At 37.4% G+C, this 19,208-nt stretch overlaps 1 protein-coding gene across 2 annotated transcripts in view; it reads right to left on the minus strand.

The window, feature by feature from the left end:
* The window catches only part of negr1 (neuronal growth regulator 1), a 185,419-nt gene that overhangs the window by 19,841 nt on the left and 146,370 nt on the right, over positions 1-19,208 (minus strand). The window contains exon 7 of one of the 2 annotated variants that reach the window (XM_015040552.1): positions 13,515-13,556. The exons of the other annotated variant lie outside the window; for it this stretch is intronic. Within the exon in view, the coding sequence (XP_014896038.1) occupies positions 13,515-13,556 (42 nt within the window). The remainder of the gene's footprint in view (positions 1-13,514; positions 13,557-19,208) is intronic. 2 annotated transcript variants of the gene reach the window in all.

Genomic DNA, 19,208 nt, shown 5'->3' on the forward strand with positions numbered 1-19,208 from the left:
GAGGTTGTAGACTCCTTGTGTTTTGAGATATTGGATAACAGTATGTAGTTTACTTTACTAAACTTATGGTTCTATGAGAGCATTTAAGTGACCTGCAAAAAGATGGTTCTGTAGGTTAAACTTCACACATGAAATATGAGGACAATGCTTGTATGGGAAGGTGCTTCTTAAAAAAAAACTTTTATTATTTTAGTGTGAATGAGAAAGTTTAGTTACAAATTGTTTTACATATTTGAACAAAAAAGGTAAGTGTAAGGCCTGACGTATCTGATATGACTTGAAACTGTTTTTTTTTTTGTTTTTTTTTTAGAAATTTAAAAAGTTTCGTAGGATATTTTCAAACTGGTAATTGAAGTACATTCTCGTCTACTTTATTCATTTATTTTCTTATTTATTTATTGGTTCAGGATAAGTGGAGTCATCCTTTGATTAGTGGCTGTGACGGATTTTCATCTTAAATTGGTCTGTCATTTAAATCTTAACAAGAAAAACACACTAATGGCAGATATGGAAATTAATAATCCTTGGAGTTGGATATATTCTTCTGATTCTGTTCCGAGTGTGGACTGCCAACTATTTTATTATACGTCTTTTTTCTGGTCTTTTTCAGATTCTTTCTGTTGGGATGCAAATCTGGTGTTGTGGGCCCGCAGGGAGCCACCCACCATTACTATGATCTCTACATGCTAGATGGTATTAGAGAGAACAAATATAGAGCAAAATGGTCTAATCTGATCTGCTCCTTTCAAAACAGCTCAGACAAGGAGCCTGGGATTCCTCACTGCTAATTAACAATGTCGTCTGTGACAGGCTGTGGACTTGTGAGATGCTCATCTCATTGATAGTTTCAGACGTATTACAGTAATACAGCAGGAAAGAGGGACTTGAATAAAAAAAAAAAAAAAAAAAAAAGGGTCGTTCATCACTTCTGAGGCCGTTACAACCTTGGTGTGTTGAATCTCAAGATTACTTCACCAAAGACACTTCTCAGCACTTTGACTGACCTCAGTTCATCATTTGCAAATGTAAAGAGGGTGGATCCTTGTCAAAAGCCTTGAATAACTCATCATCTTAAAAGCTGGGGGAAATAATAAAGGGTTAATGGTTCCTTTTTGAAACCTTAGAGGCTTTACTGCTAAGTACTTGCATTTCCATTCCTCTCATGTACAAAATGAACTAAGGAAGAGACTGGGGAGCTGAGATAGCAGTTAACAGCACAGGATGCATAAAAGCGTTTGTGTATGCAGGTGGTTTGTTTTTCTGTTTATATGTGCATGTACATGCACGCGTCCCCCATTAATGCATTTCTCTGCACACATAACAGCATACTCAAGTACTTTTACAGTGTGTGTGTGTGTGTGTGTGTGTGCGCGTGTGTGTGTGCGCGTGTGTGTGCATGTGTTTGAGCTGGTTTTGGAATCTTTATTGGCCATAATAAAGAGTGACATGATTCAAAGTTACAGAGAGCCTTTAGTATTGGCAGGGTGAAGCCATGCTTTAGACATGCCAGAAGTGCCAAAAGGCTTCGAAATCGAGCCGATAGAACTAACCTTATTTAACGGGCAGACATCTGAGCCATTTCCCCCCCAAAGAGAATGCCATTTCTGAATGTCATGACCTTTTCTAACCGTGTTTAAAACCCTCCAAGGTCGTTAAGGTGTGGTTTGTCAATAAAGCGAATTTGAAGACACTTGGGGAATGGTAAATGGGCAGAAGAATGAGACACGTGAGCAGGTTTTAATGTACATACCATTGCATATTGTTGATCTGACTGAGCTGGTTTGGTTACATCACAGTGATTGAAGCTGTGAATGCGTGTGTGTGTGTGTGTGTGTGTGTGTGTGTGTGTGTGCAGGCTTGATGAACTTTAAAGCTAGGACACACGGCCTCAATAGCATAACAAATATGAAGTGAAAGGAACAACAGGGTTATCAGAGTGTGTGTGAAGACGTCTGAGTGGCATTTGTAAAGTGACGAGGAGTCCAGGCTTTTAGGACAAAGTGGGGAATTGCCCTGACTAGGTCCTAGTTCAGACACTGCCCAGATAATAGTGTGCCAGAGTAAAACAACGCTGTTCAATAGTTTACCCTGAAAGTGCAGAAGACCAAGACTGAAGACATAACAGTAAGTGTTTAAAGAAAAAAAAAATAAAATCGGAGAGGGTGTTTATTAAAGGGCTTTAGAATTTGAGAAATCAATGGAGTAAAATCCTTGCTTTGTCAAAAGGTCATTGGGTTTAGATCCATGTAATTGATAACAGAATGTTATTGAAGGTGAAACAAGCGCAGGACATAAATAGGATTTGCTGAGAATCCCTCTAAATTCAGAAGAACAGGAAAGTGTGGAAACTTCTGCTTAAAAACAATGTCAAATCATCCCCCCCACCGCGTTTCCTTCAGTATGACCCTGCAGACAAAGTAGAAACCCAATATCTTTAAAGTGTGTGACTCTCAGCTGTTGTGATTAAAAATAACTTGATTTCATACTTGCCCAGAGCTGGATGAAATGCACTTTAGTTGTAAACATTTCAACAATTTCAAAGGAGTAACAAGGGTTTCTATGCTGGCATTGTGACAGATGTTTCTTTGAGTGAGCAGTAAAAAGCAACTGTCTCTCTTAGTTCAAGGACCTAAACAAACAACTTTTGTTCAAATTCATGAAAAAAATGCATCCAAATAATACAATGACAAAATAAAACTCTTTGTACAGATACAATCAATAAAGTCAGCAAAAGTACTTAATGGTATTACATCATAAGAATATGAATTACTTTCACACAGAAAAATTAAAAGAAACATCGTGTTAACGGATGTCCTGATTACTTTTTTTGTCCCTGAAACTAGTCAGAGTAAAGTAAGAATATATTTTAGGAGAAACAAAGTCTCAAATTGATACTTAAAGCAGACACTTCGACACTACATACCAAAAACACAATAACTTTATTACAAATATTACGTATTGGACTTTTTTATATATGATATATATTATGAAAAGAACTGAAATGTGCTATACAAATAAACTAAAGTTATGGATTGAAACATTTTTGGTGCATTTAGGTCTAGGTCTTGAATAATAAATTAACATAGATTTTTTTTATGTGGTTAGAAGCAAACACTCATTTTTAGTTCCTGAAATGAAGATTAATTTATTACAATCTACAACTTTAAAAGTGGACAGATAATCACCAATAGGAGATTTGGCTGTTCTTTTTTGAAGTGAAATAAATAATAAAAGCAGCGGCAATGGATTGATAGATAATGCAAGAACATAACTATTTAAAAACTTCAGTGTTAAGAATCATTTAAATAAGATTAAATAAGAGAATGAAAACATGTTTCATTCTCATGTTCTTATGAGAGTAAGAATATGATCATCAATGGAAATTCCTCCAATTTGCATTCTATAGCACATATGGAGTTTCTCCTCATCAAACGCTACGGGTAGCTGTTTGGATGGCAGCAGATTTTTCTCCTGGGCCAGTAATGTTAACATTTACCTTGGCATTTCAGGAAAATACTTTGATTAAGTACAGGGCGAGACACAGATCTCACTGCTGTTGAAAAATCTGTATGTTGACAAAAGGTTTTTGTGCAGTCCACCTTTCTTTTTCCACTGCAGATGAATAAGAAACCTCAGTGTTCTGAACTAGCAGTTTGGTGACATCTGGAAGTTCTCTATTTTTTCGCGACAGAATGTTGCACGGCACACTTTGTTCTGCACATAAACATTCTGCATATGTTCGGATATAAAACAACACTGTATTTGTTTGGAACAGCTGCTTACCAAACACAAAGAGCTTACATGGAGGTTTTGTACAAATATGTGTACCATAAACTTTTAGTTATACTGACATTGAAGTTCTTTAAATAAACCAAGTAACTTCCTCAATTTTGTAGTGAGAGATCAAAATTATGTTTGATTTGTGTAGAACAAAGTAATTAGAAATACGTGTATTAAAATGTAATTTGAGCCGTTTATTGCTGTAATGAGTGGAGAGTCAGCTGAGGAACAAGAAGAGTTTAGAACTGTGTCAGATGCTTTGGGTGAAAATCAGGACTATGCACAACTCCAGCAGACATCGTGAAAAATACAAACTGCTGCAAGTCCTTATTCCTGAAGAGTTTAATCCAAGAATCACAGTGATGCAGAGAAGACCTGCTTGAGTACTCGCAGAGCGCAAAACAGCCCATTAACCACATTTTCAAAGACAAGGACCTGTCCAAAGCTCTTTCTCCGTTACTGCTGAAATTGCTCACTTTTTTACCTTAAAATTACACTCATTTAACTCCTCAAAGGAGTGCTCTTAGTAGTAGTAAGAGAGAGGACAGACCCAAAGCCCTGCACAGTGTGAACTCACTACGATCTCCAAATTGGCCGAAAAGCCATCTTTTCTGATTTACTGTGGCCTCCACTGTAAGTTTGTGGCTTTCTTCAATCATCCCCCTTAATGCACTAACCATTAGAGTCTGTCCAGAAACAGAATATACCCTGGTGTCTCAATTATAGGCCAAGACTGAATCTCTACGGCAGCTGTAGAAGGAAATGACTATCCATTTTCTGCTTCAGCTCTCACACGCTGGCCGCGCAGTCCTGCCTGTTGTTCAGAGCACCAAAAACTCATCTTTCCAACTGAATTGTCTTATTAATAACCCTGACTGCAGTGAAGGTGCCAATTAAAGTTAGCCTAAGATTTACATTTATTTTCCAAAGCTCTGTAGTGCTGTTTCTCTTTGCGGCCTTGTATTATTTATTTGAAAACTTTCAGAACAGGGGAAGAAAAAAACAAAAAACAAAAAACAACAACAACAAAAACAGGCTTTTGAAAGTAAAATTGTAAATGCAACATAAAATAATAGTGAAAGATGTAATAGATTTCAAGAAATTACAGTTCACTGTGTGCTTTCATCTTCTGGTTGGATCTGGTGCTTTGCAAACTCTGAAAAGTTATACCAAGAAAAAAAAAAAAAAAAAAAAAAGTGACCGACAGGGATAAAAGGACTGCCTGCAATGAGAATTCAAATGGGATGTGGGAATAAACACATGAAAGAACAAAAAATTTTGGCACAATTTAACAACTCCAGCAGGAGTCGGTTTTAATATCCACTGTGATTCTGTAATAAATACTGAGGAACATCCATGAAAGACAAGATGACAGAAAACGGCTGTTAAATAATTTCCGTATTCTTCTGAAGACACTTATGGATTCTGCGTTTAATGCTGCGTTTCCTCTCTGTGCCTGCGGGACTGTCAATGTGACCACTTCTGCATTTAATGGCTGGCACCGCCGACGAGATGTGAAGTGGGAGAGGTGATCAGACGTAGAAAGGAGAGACTGTATGAGGGAGCAACAGACAAAGCTGGCAAAAGACAGGTAGAGACAGAGCGGCTCTGACAGAGATGTGAGGCAAGTAAAATGTGCTGACGGAGAGAGAGCACGCCTTGACCATTTATACAAGAGGCTGACAAACTGGTGAATGGCAGCCCTGAAAATGAGTGTGTGCAGAGAGCAGAGATGAACAGGGAAGGTTAAGTCCCATAAAATAAGGATAACAATCTGTTTATGTAGTTAACATTAGAGGGACAGGAGGAAAGCAGGCCTCTGCGGATGACTAGGACGTATTCTGAATGCTTTATGGGAGTCTGGAAAATATTAGGGGAAAAAATGGATTAATGCTCAAGTACACCTTCACTGAGTGGATTCATTTTAATATCCCAGTGTGTGTTCGACTGCAGTCTTTTAAAGTGTGAACAACTTTGTTTGATGGAGCAATAAATATGAGTTTGACATGTTTGATGTAACTGGAGTGAACATAATAATCATTTCAAAAAATTTAGTCTCCACTGTGACGTTTCTGCTGTCCCATTGATGAGCTCATGAATTGGAATATCATCAAAGAGTTAATTCGTTTAGGAAATGTAATTTTAAAAAGTGAAACTAGATTTGTTACACACTGAGCCACATATTTCAAGCTTTTGTCTCTCAAGCCAAAAAACAATGGAAACCCAATATTAAGTGTCTTGGTAAATTAGAATATCACATAGCACCATTATAAAACCAATTTTTTAAAGAGATTGTATTATGTATTTTCTAGACACATAGTGCTATTTTATTGCATAATCAAGTAACTATGTTACCTTCAGTTGGTATAAAAATGCTCTATATCAAGCACAACTTCAAGAACATTTGACTTTGCAATTTGCTGACTTGAGATCAGCCTCTGTCTCTTTCAGAAGTTCCTACTCTCTCTGACACTCAGCTTTCAGCATGTCATCACAACTTTCATTGTCTCATGTACAAATGAGAAACACTTCTTATGATAGGCTCAGGAGACTTGCAGTTCCACCAAGTGTTTGCTTATTGCTGCTGCCACTAGTCTGCAGAAGCTAAGATGGTAAGGTGCGGGATGAGGGACTTGGGATAGAAGCGGAAACTTGACTGGAGACTGCAGATCCACGGAGGAGCTCTGTAGAAATTGGCCTATCTGGGGGTTATTGTCAAGAAGAAGATGAGACATCAGACCAAACAATGCAGAAGAGCCTCTGTTAAAGCAACATTGGCTCTCTCAATACTTTTTAAATTGGTCTTTTCATAAGATAACATTTTTTTGGCTTTCAATTTTAGTTTTATTATATTTGAATATTTCTTAAAAGTTAACTTAGGAATGATGCCATTTAACTTCCATGCTGGCATGGTAGACGGCAAAAATAAAAGACAAGAGAGGAAAGAGACATCACTTTGCTTTATAGCATCCTATAAGCAGAATGAAATACAAAGTCTATTTTAGTGTGGCTATTTCCCACATTAAGTAAATGTGTGAGATAGTGCACTGTAATAAAAAGCTAGAGCATCAATGGCAAAGCAGACTCTTTCTTGTAATGATTATTATTACACAAACAACTGCACACAGATCTAACCCGATTAATACTCATTAGAAAGAAAACAGAGGATCATATGGCAATCTTATTCTAAGATTACGGTAATTGCTTTCGTTTAATGAAAACACATTTACACAGTATGCTAAAGCAAATGTTTTCAAAAGGAAAACTGTTGATCAATTAAATGAACTCTGGCAAGCTTTGATATTTCTGAGAATCATGCTATAAAGCTGCTCCGAGCGGTAAAATTAGCCTCACTAAGTGCCGGATGTATTTGCCTTTATGTGCATTATGCATATTTTACATGCAGGCACTGGAGGCTTTTGTGTTTCTGTTTACTTTTCATTAGAAATAGAATGCTCATTTGAGTGAAGGAGGAGATGCAGGTCTTACTTCAAGGATACTTATGCGTCTTTCCATCCTATCATTTCAAGAAGATTTGTCTTTTTTTTTGTTTTGTTTTTTTTTTTTATTGGAGAAGTCTGCAGGGTTCTAGGTCCACAGGACAAAATCTATTGTCTATTTACATCGTCCAGGGATCAAGGGGTCAAGTATGATAGATGACATGCCATCTGCTTATCAGACTCTTCCAGAGGTGATGGTGGAGTTAGCGCTCAGTAAAAATGAAGGTCAGCATATCAAGTCAAAACAAACCGTGCAGGCCAGGAGCTGAGGTGGCGGTGCTCCGAGGGTGTGGAAGTTGTTTGCACGGTTCTTGATCTTGCTACCATATAACCGATAAGGCTGGGAGAAAATGCACTGCCAAAAAGGATTATCTGTGGGTAGCTCAGCGTGTCTGGCGAAAAGCATGTCGGGTGAAGTAGATGCTGGTTTGTTTGCCTTAGAATCTCCTCGAGAAGTTTAGCACACTGGTTTCAACGAGTCCAGTCCTCTTGGACGTACGGCACAAGCCCACTCATCGGAGACCTCAGTAAAAGCTTGTTGAATCACGACACTCCATCGTATTCAATAATTCATAAGTGAAATGTTTTTATACACACATTATCCAGGAGTGACTCACAAACCCCAGCAGTTAGCAGTCGATTTCGCTATTACACATAATTGACACTTGACATGACTTAACAGCACTTTTGGCTTGTGTGTCTGACTGCAGACAATATGAACAATATGTATTTGTATTGCTAAAACCAAAACCTTTCTGAGCTGTCTGTTAAAAAGCAGTCGCTCCAGTTCAGAGGTCCTGTGTGGATTAGCTACCAGTAAGAGAGTTATAAACAACATCTATATTGTCTACTTCAGCATCCTTAATGCTTTTGGATCTTTTGTATGATCAATAATTCTAACATTGTTGATTTATATGGTTGATCACTCTACTGGACCAGAGTGAGAGACCGTTTAAATGGTCAGGAAACCAGCACAGGTATTTTAAGTTAGTTACCTGATTAAGGAATAATGGAAAACTTTGCAGCAAAGGATATAAAATTACTGAGGTGGTGTAATCATGTACAACTACAACAAAATGTGCCTTAAGAAAGTTTTTATCAGATACAAGTATGAAACAAGAACAAACAAAACATGAGAAGCACAAATACCTGACAAACTGCCCATTTTAGGTCATAAATAAACATTTAATTGTACAAGCTTTGCATGGTTCCAAGGATAATTTGATTAAAACATCCCAAGCCTGGAGCTGAGAGAGAAACTTGAATTTCAGAGAGGTTCAGAAGAATACTTTATTATGTCTTTGATGTTATGCCCTGGACATTGTAATGAAATATGATGCATGACCTTCTTTCAGTCTAAAGCAATAAGAGCAAGGTCTAATAACATTGGTAACCTACAGGTTTTTTTTTTTTTTTTTCCAGATGCTTTACAAAGATGGAAACCAATGTGTGCCTGCAGTTTGTATTTTATCTCAATCTGTGGGCTTTGCTCCATCATTTGCATTTTTTATGGGTTTCTCTCAAACATATCCAGACGTCGGCTTTCTGCTCATTGATCTTTTTCCTCTCATCCCCTCAGGCTCCATGCTGGGTCAAAGGAGGGGCAAGTAAATGCTTATAAATATTGCGAGACACGTCAACCTTTTAAGATGCAGACCATCTTCAACCTTTCAGTGATTACCTCTATCAAAATGTACAAATGACAAGTTTTCTTTTTCTTTTGAAGCAGAAGAACAAACAGTAATTCGAGTCAAGTTGGATGAGGCTGCTCTTTCTTTCCCTAGACTCTCAGTGTGCAAATTTAAATCACGATGGAGGCTAAAATGACCCGTGAAACACTGAAGAGCTAGATAATGTTAAATGCTTGTCATTCAGGTTGCCAGGACAGTTGGGCCTTGAAAAACAATAGTTGTGACTCAGCACAGTTATGAGGAGACTACTTTTACCAGCTGCAAGTGATTCGTGTAAATAAACAGAGGTAACAGTCTGTAAGAGTGCATGCTATAATCACAGATCTACATTTCATTTGGCTGACAGGGTGGCATCAGGCCAGCTGCTTTTAGAGCATTTCAGCTGTGCTTTATGTTTTGGGAAATGTACATAAATCTATTTGTTAAAGTTAAGAAAAGCATAGGAGCTTCTATTCCATTAAAATAAAGAACTGTGCATTGGCAGCAGTATGCAATCACTTCAAGGCATGAAAGATTTCAGAGATTCTGTAGAAAAATAGATGGTTTGTCTTTCTGTCTATGGTTATCTGACAGGTGTGAACATGTGTGATATTTATAAGGTAAGAAGTGAGAAGAAGTCAAGGAAGGAAAGAAGATTATTTTTAATGTCTATGCTTGTGTCACAACCTGGCTCAGGAATTGTGACAACAATGAGGGAAAGGGACACAAGGACATAATGGATAAATATTTATTTTTAGAAAACAACAAAATAAACAACTTAATTTTGAAGATGAGGAAAATAAGCCTCGTCAATAAAGAAGTAAAATTAAAAGCAACTCAGACTAAATCCAACCAAAAACCTAGGAGGCCAAGAGAGGGCCTGTAAAAAGCAACTAGTGTGCTTCACTTTGCAGAACACATTATGAGGAAAGCAACAGCTCAGGTTATGAGCCAAGATGTTCAAGCTTGGTAGCAAATGTGTCTTCCAAATGGACAATGACCCCATGCATACCAATAAACAAGTGGTAAAAGGGCAATAAAGGCAATGTTTTAAAGTAGATACTGAAAAAGCTCTGATGTTAATTCATAGAAAATGTATGGGAAGAGCTGAGTTGTGTAAAGAATAAGCTACTTTACTTTAAAGACTGACTTACACCAGTTCTGTCACAAGGAATACGATGAAATTCAAGTTAATGCGATAAGCGTGAAAGGATGCATAATATGGTTGATCAAAGAAGCACAGAGTTACAAATAAAGTACATAAACAACTGAATTTAAAAGAAGTTAAGTTTTCAAAAATGCATAAATCTTGCCCATTATTCTGGCATATAGTAAATAGAAAACAATTCATATTTGGTCTGATTTAATGTCAGCAAAAAGACTGTCTCTATATAACAGAGGTAAACTTCTATGTTCATCTGTATAAGCAGGAGATAGTTTGCTTAGTTCTGCTTATAAATAAAGAAGACAGTCCTGTAGCATCTAAAAATGACAAATCCTGACTACTAGCACCACATTTTGTCACTTTTACACTTAAGCCTGTCATGGCTTAAACAAATGATATGGCATGCCACTTGATGGGCTTTTCTGTGGCTGCTCAGTATCATCCCAATAATAGGACAGACTAAGGATGTTTGGTGTATCATAAAAGCAAAACAACAACATCCCATGCACACCCATAAAATCCTTTCAGCAAGAATCGTGGACTGGTTTGCTTTTGCTTTTTGCCTGAACACAAAAGAGCCAGTATCACCCACAGTCATTTCTTGTCTTTTTTTGTTTCTGACAGTCAACTCACAGCAGCTCCAAACATTATGTTGCAAAAGATAGCAATGTTAGGATTGATTAGAAGGGAGACAAGAAAACTCATGTTGCCGTTTCACGCTGCAGCCAAAAAAATAAAAAAAGTAAAATAAAAAAAAAGATCTTTGTCGTCGTTTCATATAAAGAAAACTCATTCTCTATGTAATCTTTAATGTGACTACCACTACGCTTAATGAGGCGACATAACAGTGGTATTGATAAACTCTTAATGGCAACAATGAACATTTTCTGAAACTACTCTTTATGGCTCAGGGTTATCACATGCACAGCAGTGAATGTGAATGTGGAGCTGAGAAGAAGAGAGCAATAAGTGTGACAGCTCTGGCTGAGTGGGAGTCAGAGGAGGTGAGGGGGCACAGCTGGCTTTGGCTATGGGCTTGTTGACTGTTGAGGCGTCTGATGGCAGTGGGCACAAATAAACGGCTGCACTGCTCTGTCTTGCTCTTTGGTGGGATAAATTGGGGGCTGAATGTGATGTCCATCTGCCACAGTTCATCATAGAGTGAGGAGGAGGAATTATTTAGAACGCTGATCATCTTCTTCCTCTCTGTTCTCTGATTTCAATTTGACTGCAGTGCCAAATCCAAGAGTCTTGGGTCCTCTCCTGACGAGGGGACTGTCTACTGACCACTGACCTTTGTTGACCATTATCGTCAAAGTTGATAACAGATGCCTGGACTCCAGTCTTCTTGCTCCATGGGTGATAGGGATTGTATATTCAATCTTATAGATATAAGCCATAAATTGTTGTGAAAGGTGAAAGGTGGAATTTTACATCTTTAAGCAGTGGTAAGGGCAATACTGTAGCTTACTGTAGTAAGTTCCATGCTTTTGTAACAAACATGTCATCACAATTTGTTCTAATTGTTTTGAATTGACAGAACATTTTGAGTAAATGCCACTTAACTGTGACATATTCATGTGTCTATAAACAAACTGCATTTAATGGTGACTGATCAGTAGATAAACTGTGGCACAAATGTGTATGGAGTATTAAGTTTGTTGGTGCCGTTTGTTTAGATATCAAGGAAATTGATGACCTATTGAAATAGCCAAATTGTTGTCTTGGATGATTTAATAGGTTTTTGTTGTAATAACTACTGGCAATATCAATATATATATCTATATCTATATCTATCTCCCTCTCTCTCTCTCTCTCTATATATATATATATATATATATATATATATATATATATATATATATATATATATATATATAACAAACTTTGATAATTCATGTCTAACCTTAAAAGATAAGTTATTTATTTACATAACATAGATTTCGTAATGATACACATCATTCTTTCTTAACATCTCTTCCTAGATGTTAAGAAAGAGCGAAAAAGTTATATATGTAGTCTGTCCATAAAACATATCTAAATTATATAAACAATAGATAGGACACAGTACCAATGATGAGTATTGGGAATCTAAACTAATTCCTATTTTACTTAGAGCACCACCACCATGAAAAAAACAAAAAAAAACAAAAAAAACAACAACCTTAAAACGACCTGGAAAAAAACAGGAACAGTGAGCCACTGAGTGAGTTTATCTTAACGACTGAAACCCCTGGTGTTCCTCTGAACCATGAAATTGTCATTTGTCCTGCAAGGGCTCTATCAAATGAAAGTTAAGGGCCATGCAGGGCCGCTTTTTTGTTGCTGAGATTATTTGGGCTTGTGCTTGTGATCCCACTAAATCTCCATAGATAATTACATTCAAAATTTGTGCCGATCCACTAAAGTGATTGCAAAATGACAATAATAATAATAAAAAAAAACAAACAACAAAAAACACTTAACGAATTAATCATGCGATAGGAATTATTGCATGTGGTTATGTGGAAACTATTGAATGCTGGTTTAATTTTAATATGTCTTCGCCACAGAGAGCCTCTCGGTGTGTCTGTGTTTTTGACACGTGGAAAGTATTAAGCAAAAATAATGTAACCGGCAAAAGAGATTACATTCTGAGACTTGCTTAAAACCATTACAAAGGGAGAAAAGACGACCAGGCAGAGGGGATTACTCTTGGCTGGAATGTGGAAGCAGCGGAATAGAGCAAGGAGGGGAAACAAGGGTGACATTGAAAGTGTAGCAACGACAACAGCACAAGCAGAATATCAGGTGAAAGACAGTGGCAAAGCGCCATTTGATTGTTCTAGAAACAAGGAAAGAGCAGAAAGAAAAGCTATAGAGAGAAGTAAAAGAAATGTGAGAGGAAGAGTATTGGACAGGAAGGGAGTGATAAAGGAACAAGGACGTCAAGAGATTCAATCTTACAACCAAGGCCCTTTACCACCGACAGTGTCCTGCCTGTGACGGGTACTGCAGGGAGTGGTGGTAAAAAGCCAGAAAGAGAAGAAGACGAAGGCATTAGCATTATGAGAAGCAGCAAAGACCCAAAACGAATATGGAACAGCCACTTGATGATGTTTACTGCTCGCTCCACAAAAGGGTGGTGGTGATGGGGGCTGTAATGAAAGGTAGGGGGCGTAAAGCTGCAATGACGCAGGCCGCTGGAAGTAAATGTGGCCAGATTAAGAGCTAAACAAAAATTTGCAAATAAATGCAAATAAAATCAACAGATGACATAAATAAAGCTGTACACCCAGCAGGCATTCCAGCCAGCCAGTTGAAATTAACCAAGATGGAGGGGAGGAATCTGACTAGGGTTAGTATGAGGCAGCGGACCTCTTTACTAATCTGGTGTACAGTATAGTGACATATACTGACCTGGGCTTGAGACAGCACTAGTGGTGGTGGGCTCAATAATTGCTACAGGGGAGGAGAGGAGGGGAAGAGGGAGGGGAAGGGAAAGAGGACATTCATGTATTATTAACAGAATGGAGACGTAAAACAAAAAAAAAAAATGCATGCAAGGACAAAAAGGACAGGGAATGGAGACAAACCCTCCCCATGCAATAAGGACTAAAGTCTCTGTAGCAAGATGCAGCTTTTACATGCTCATAAACAACATGTTCCACTGCTCCAATGCTCTGAGATTTGCATGAATTAAAAATAAATAATAATAAAAAATTTAAAAAAATAGATGAACCCTGGAGCTGTTGCTGCTTCAAAACTCCAAGGAGATATCTTGGCGATGTGGAATCTTATTTCTGGTTTGCTAAACGAGGACTTATTCTTCGCTTTGATGGTTAAACACACCGACCTCTGGAACCACCCTATAATTTCAACAGCACTTCTTGGGGAGTTCTTAAATCACATCTTTCTCTGTCACAGATTCAGCCACCGGTTTTGATTTTGTCATCCTTTTTAGGATGTATGAAGTGACTAGAGAATGAGCAGAAAATGGGGAACTTGAAGTCTGTGTTTGATCCCGCAGAGGAATGAAGTCAGGAGGCTCAATCTGATTAACTTATGAACTCATTTCAGGCTGAGCCACTGGTGGCATTTGAGTGATGGAATAGTGTGAGACCATGAAATGTTCAACCCAGTGCATCAAAACCAATCCTGCAAAGGCCTTTTCCTCCCCAAGTCAATGGGTAAAATGTCACAAAAGTGGGTCTTATACTTGATCATGCCAACAGTTACAAATATCCATGTAGATTGTAGCTTATTTAAACAGAAATATAGAATTACCAACGACTTTATTATCTGTCATTTTGCATGGAAGCAAACAAGTCTGCCAATCCCATTGTAGTAACCAGACATCGATATGTGATAAAGATGACTTTCTGATGCTCAAATCGACCATCACAACGGGGAGGAAAGGAGATTAAAGGGACTTTTTTAATAGCTGAAAGCTCTGAAAATGAGAAAATATCAGGTGAGGAGAAGATGCGTGGATGAAAATGCCTCATTGATGTCATCACAAAATTATTGCATGGTCTCAGGACAAGACATATAACCATTCACTGCAGCCAAGAAAAGCATAATATCATCTCTGAACACGGAAAACCTGAATCAGATGGGCTATAGGAGATGACAATACGATGTGCGAGTCCTGTCAGCTAAGAAGAGGAAACTGATGCTACATTTCACACAGCCTCATGAAAATCAGACAATGACAGATGTCTCCTGGTCTGACGACTCTTTGTTTTAGTTATGATGGACAGACTTTGCTGAAAACAGCATGAGAGCATGAATCCATGCTGCTTCGTATAAATGTCTCAGTCTGGTGGTTATGACGCAATGGTATGGAAGACGTTGTCTTAAAACACTTGGGGCCCCTTAGCATCTGTTACGTATCATTTGTCATTTAAAAGCTGCAGCCTACCTGAGTTGTCCACCCGTTTTTAACTGTACTGTATCCATCTTCTTATGACTGTGGAACATTGCGTCATCTCGTAGCGTTCAGATCACCTCAAACTGGTTTGTTAAACACAACCATCCATGTCACCATGGGCTTACCAATGTTGGTCCAATAAACACGTTTGGAATGTGGTGGAGCAGAGGATTTTCATTTCTGATATGCAGCCGACCAATCTGCAATAACCACTATCATTTCCATATTAATATTTCTTATGAGGTGGTCCAACCTCATACTAGCATTCAAGAGAATGTGTGCTAGTATGAGGTATCTCAGTCACAATTGTCTGTTGAATTTCATCTTTGTGACAATTATGCATGGATGCACACAACATGATTATGTAGACAGGATGCCTTTGTAATTAGTTAAACAAGTAAGCTGTGTTCAGTTGAGCCCAATGAGTCTCGTGAGTCAAATGTAGGTCGCAAAGCAAAGCTGTTCTTCATCGTGATGGACTAACACAAAATGAAGCGATAGGGCCCTAAGTGTCCTCCCACTTTTGCTCTGGTGTCCAACACATCTAATACTTGCAGCTACATTAATTTAACTTTAAAGTTATGCCATACCCTTCCAAAAGGCTTCATGGCAGAGGAGGAGCTTGTCTGTCACAAGAGAGACCATGGCAGCTGTGATTATACCACACACGTTTCCTCTGAAAAGAATACGACTTTAAATTGTTGAAGTGAGCTGCTGTATCTAGGCCAGGCAAGAGAGCAGAGGCACACTTTAACTCGCCATTTTAATCCATTTACATGGGAACTCAATATGGACATTTCCATTTGCAGTCCAAAAAAGACGGTCAATGGAATTATCAAAATCTGACCATCTGTGTCACTTTCTTGTAGTGCTTTAACAACTGTGTAATGAGTGTGTTCCTGTTAAACAAACCACTGTTATGCCAACAACAATAAACTGTTTGCTTTCATTTCATTTCATCATTCTGTCTGAAGGAAAAATTGTGAAGGAATGAGTGCTCATACATGAAATTATATGCCTTTCACCCTTGGTATATTGTGGAAGAAATGGTCGGATTCATCCTTTCTTCCACAAATGTTTCTACTTTAAGCACTCCTGGGGGAGCCGATATGTGAAAGCAGTTTCTTTTCAGCCCTTTTCTTCAAAAAGCCAAGCGGGTACTATCTGATTAATACTTGAGAATGAATTTGCCAGTGAATCATTTCATGAGCTCTCAGACACTCCTCCATTACTGTGGAGCATATCTTTTGACATACAATCTCTCCCTCATATAGCTCCACTCTGACTTTAACTGTTTCGCCTATTCAAGAGAGCAACACATCATTTTACATACTGTAGATGCATTCCTTTGTTGTGCACAGCCTGCTCGCTTGAAAGACAAGACACTTTTTTTTAATCTATTATCTTTCAAGCTGTATAATGTATTTTTGTTAAATACAGATTGAACGGTATATGAGATTTATAGGACATAAACCTTAGGAAATTATATTAATGTCAGGACTAGGAAGGAAGTCCACTTCAAATGTATTAGGGTCTCTAATACATTTATTTTCATCTGCAGAAGGAGTATTGAATGACTAGCAATACTCAGTAGTGGTAAATTGAGTAATGGAACCCTCAAAAGCAACGTAGCTTGACAAAATACACACAAAGTTAACTAAGGTTGTTATTCTTCCTACCATGGATGTCTTCGCAATTTGGCGGATAGAGAAACAATATTTAATTGAAAAGAAACGGCTTTTTTGGTCATATACGGAAGTGATATTGCAATCACATCTTTAAGGCTAAATGTGCATGAAACCACAAACACAAAAATGAAAATTAATTTTTGTTTGTGGTTTCATGCACATTAAGCTAACAATTAGCATTGATGCCATAATAACGGATTTAAAAAGATCCACAATTAGCTGTAAAATAAGACTATATGAGAAACATTTCAGATGTAAAAACAATAAATAAAAATACTGAAGGCTGTTAGAAGTTTTTTATAAATTTAAATAAACTATTTCCACAAGTTGTTTACACTGCAATGCATTCTGGGTAACAATGTATGCATAGTACTATGAAGCCAGCACCGGTCAGCCAGAACGAGAAATTTTGTGTATTTAGAAATGTCCAGGCCCTTAAATTAAATAGGCCGCATAATACTAATGAGCGTACAATACTGCTGTAAATATACCAGATTAAGCAAGATGCTAATTTCTATTGAGAGAACCATAAACAGACAACACAGTATACAAAAATAACATTGATACAATGTCATAAATACAAATAAGAAGCACAGTACAAAAATGTGATAATTTGAACTGGAGTTTGTTAATGAAGAAGGTGATGCAGAAATGACTAGGGAAAATGAAAAGGAGGATGACCAAACTGATAAAGAGGAGAAAGTCAGCCGTAAAAGTTGGTGCTAATGGAGCTGGTGCTCAGAAATGCCAAGCTGAAAGGAGAGCATATAAATTGCAACAATATGTAGTTTCTAACCCAAGCTATTTATGGTAAGTGTTGGGATCAAAACATTTTCTCATTTCTTACAATAGTGTGTCAAATAATAAAATATCCATATGCTTCAATTTAAACATGCATTCAGTGTCTTCTAATTTGTTCTGATTTTGTATTACCTTCTGCTAATAGTGTTAGCTCTAGCTCCTATAGTAAACAGTAGATCACAAGCAGATCCCATTTGTCTATTCTGAGAGATGCAGTGTCTTGTGTAAAATGGCACATAAGAACGTTGAAGCAGCTGACCTCAATACAGGCGTTTTGTATTGAGCATCAATAAAGTATTTAAATACAATTTTATACTACCTAAGCTCTGACGGAAAGAGTAGATGCTTTTCATGTTAACATTTTGTAACTGAGCTGTGGGACAACACCATAGAGTTAAATTGTTACAGAGCCTACTCAAGAATAAAAGTGATGGGGAGAGAATCTAAGATGGAAATTATCATGACATCAAGGTAAAAAGTGCAAAACTGATGTGCACCAGCGCGGGAAGTCTCTGTTTGGTCCATCTTTATTACAATATCAAGAATGGTGCTTATTGGGTTATAGATCGAGGACATCTTTAAAATATAGAAGACACTAGTAAGTAAAGAATTGTTGCATATAAAATAGTTGGAAAACTCAGTGTCTCTGGTGGCACTAATTGGCTTTTGCCCATCACTTGAGGCAGAATAAAGCCTCTTATTTGAGATAAACTTTTGCCCTGCTGTCTGAGCTTTTGTACAAGTATACCCTTTTAACTTTGGTTTTCTTTGATTTTTTTTTTCCTTTTTAAACTTTGGAGTTTGTTTCTTAAGAATTCTCTAACTTTCTAATGATTTTCTTCAAGCTTCAGATAATTTCTTTAGACGTCTGACAACAGAGAGGCTACATGGCTTCACTGTTCTAGTTTCTGCTCTGATTTGGTTAGTGATTTAAACAAGGTTTTCAGAGTTACTCAAAATGTAACTCTACCTAAACCTATTAAGTGATAATAAAGAAAACAAGAAAAAAAAGATCAAATAATTAAATCAATAATACCCATTGGAAATTCACTAAATCACATTACAGTGATTTTTAGTCTGAGGCATTTTAGGCATCCAAAAAATGTTTACTAATCAAAGTATATGTATCCAAATTAAAGGTAATGCTTATGAAGTAGCATTTATTCCCATTCCACTCACCAGATAAGAAATTCTTAAACATCCACCTAACTTATGCCTCAGTGATGATAGAACAGTAGGTTGTAAAGTCTGCATTTTAATGTGAGCCAGCTAATTAGTTATTGGTCCAATGTGATTTTTTAATGCTGGCCAGTGAATGTATAATCTTTTGGGCACACACAGGAATGAATCATCCAGGGACAAAAGTCCCTATGGCAGTACATCTTGCCTCCTGCCAGACTCAACAAGGGTGGGTGTGGTGTGGGTGCACATAAAGCCCAGTGCCCGCTGGGCTTCTAAATGAACACTCAGCTTCAGTACCAAAGTATCAAACATTTCCTTATTGCCATGAAACAGGGAAATGTTAATGGAATTTCTGATTGCCTAAATATGGAAATGGGAACCCTGAAAATAAAAGGTAAATGTTGCAGTGCAGCATATATATATATATATATATATATATATATATATATATATATATATATATATATATATATATATATATATATATTTTTTTTGTGCGAACAAAAAAAA

Source organism: Poecilia latipinna, unplaced genomic scaffold (genome assembly GCF_001443285.1).
Source record: "Poecilia latipinna isolate Pla-1442-1.1 unplaced genomic scaffold, P_latipinna-1.0 Scaffold516, whole genome shotgun sequence".
Classification (NCBI taxonomy): domain Eukaryota; kingdom Metazoa; phylum Chordata; class Actinopteri; order Cyprinodontiformes; family Poeciliidae; genus Poecilia; species Poecilia latipinna.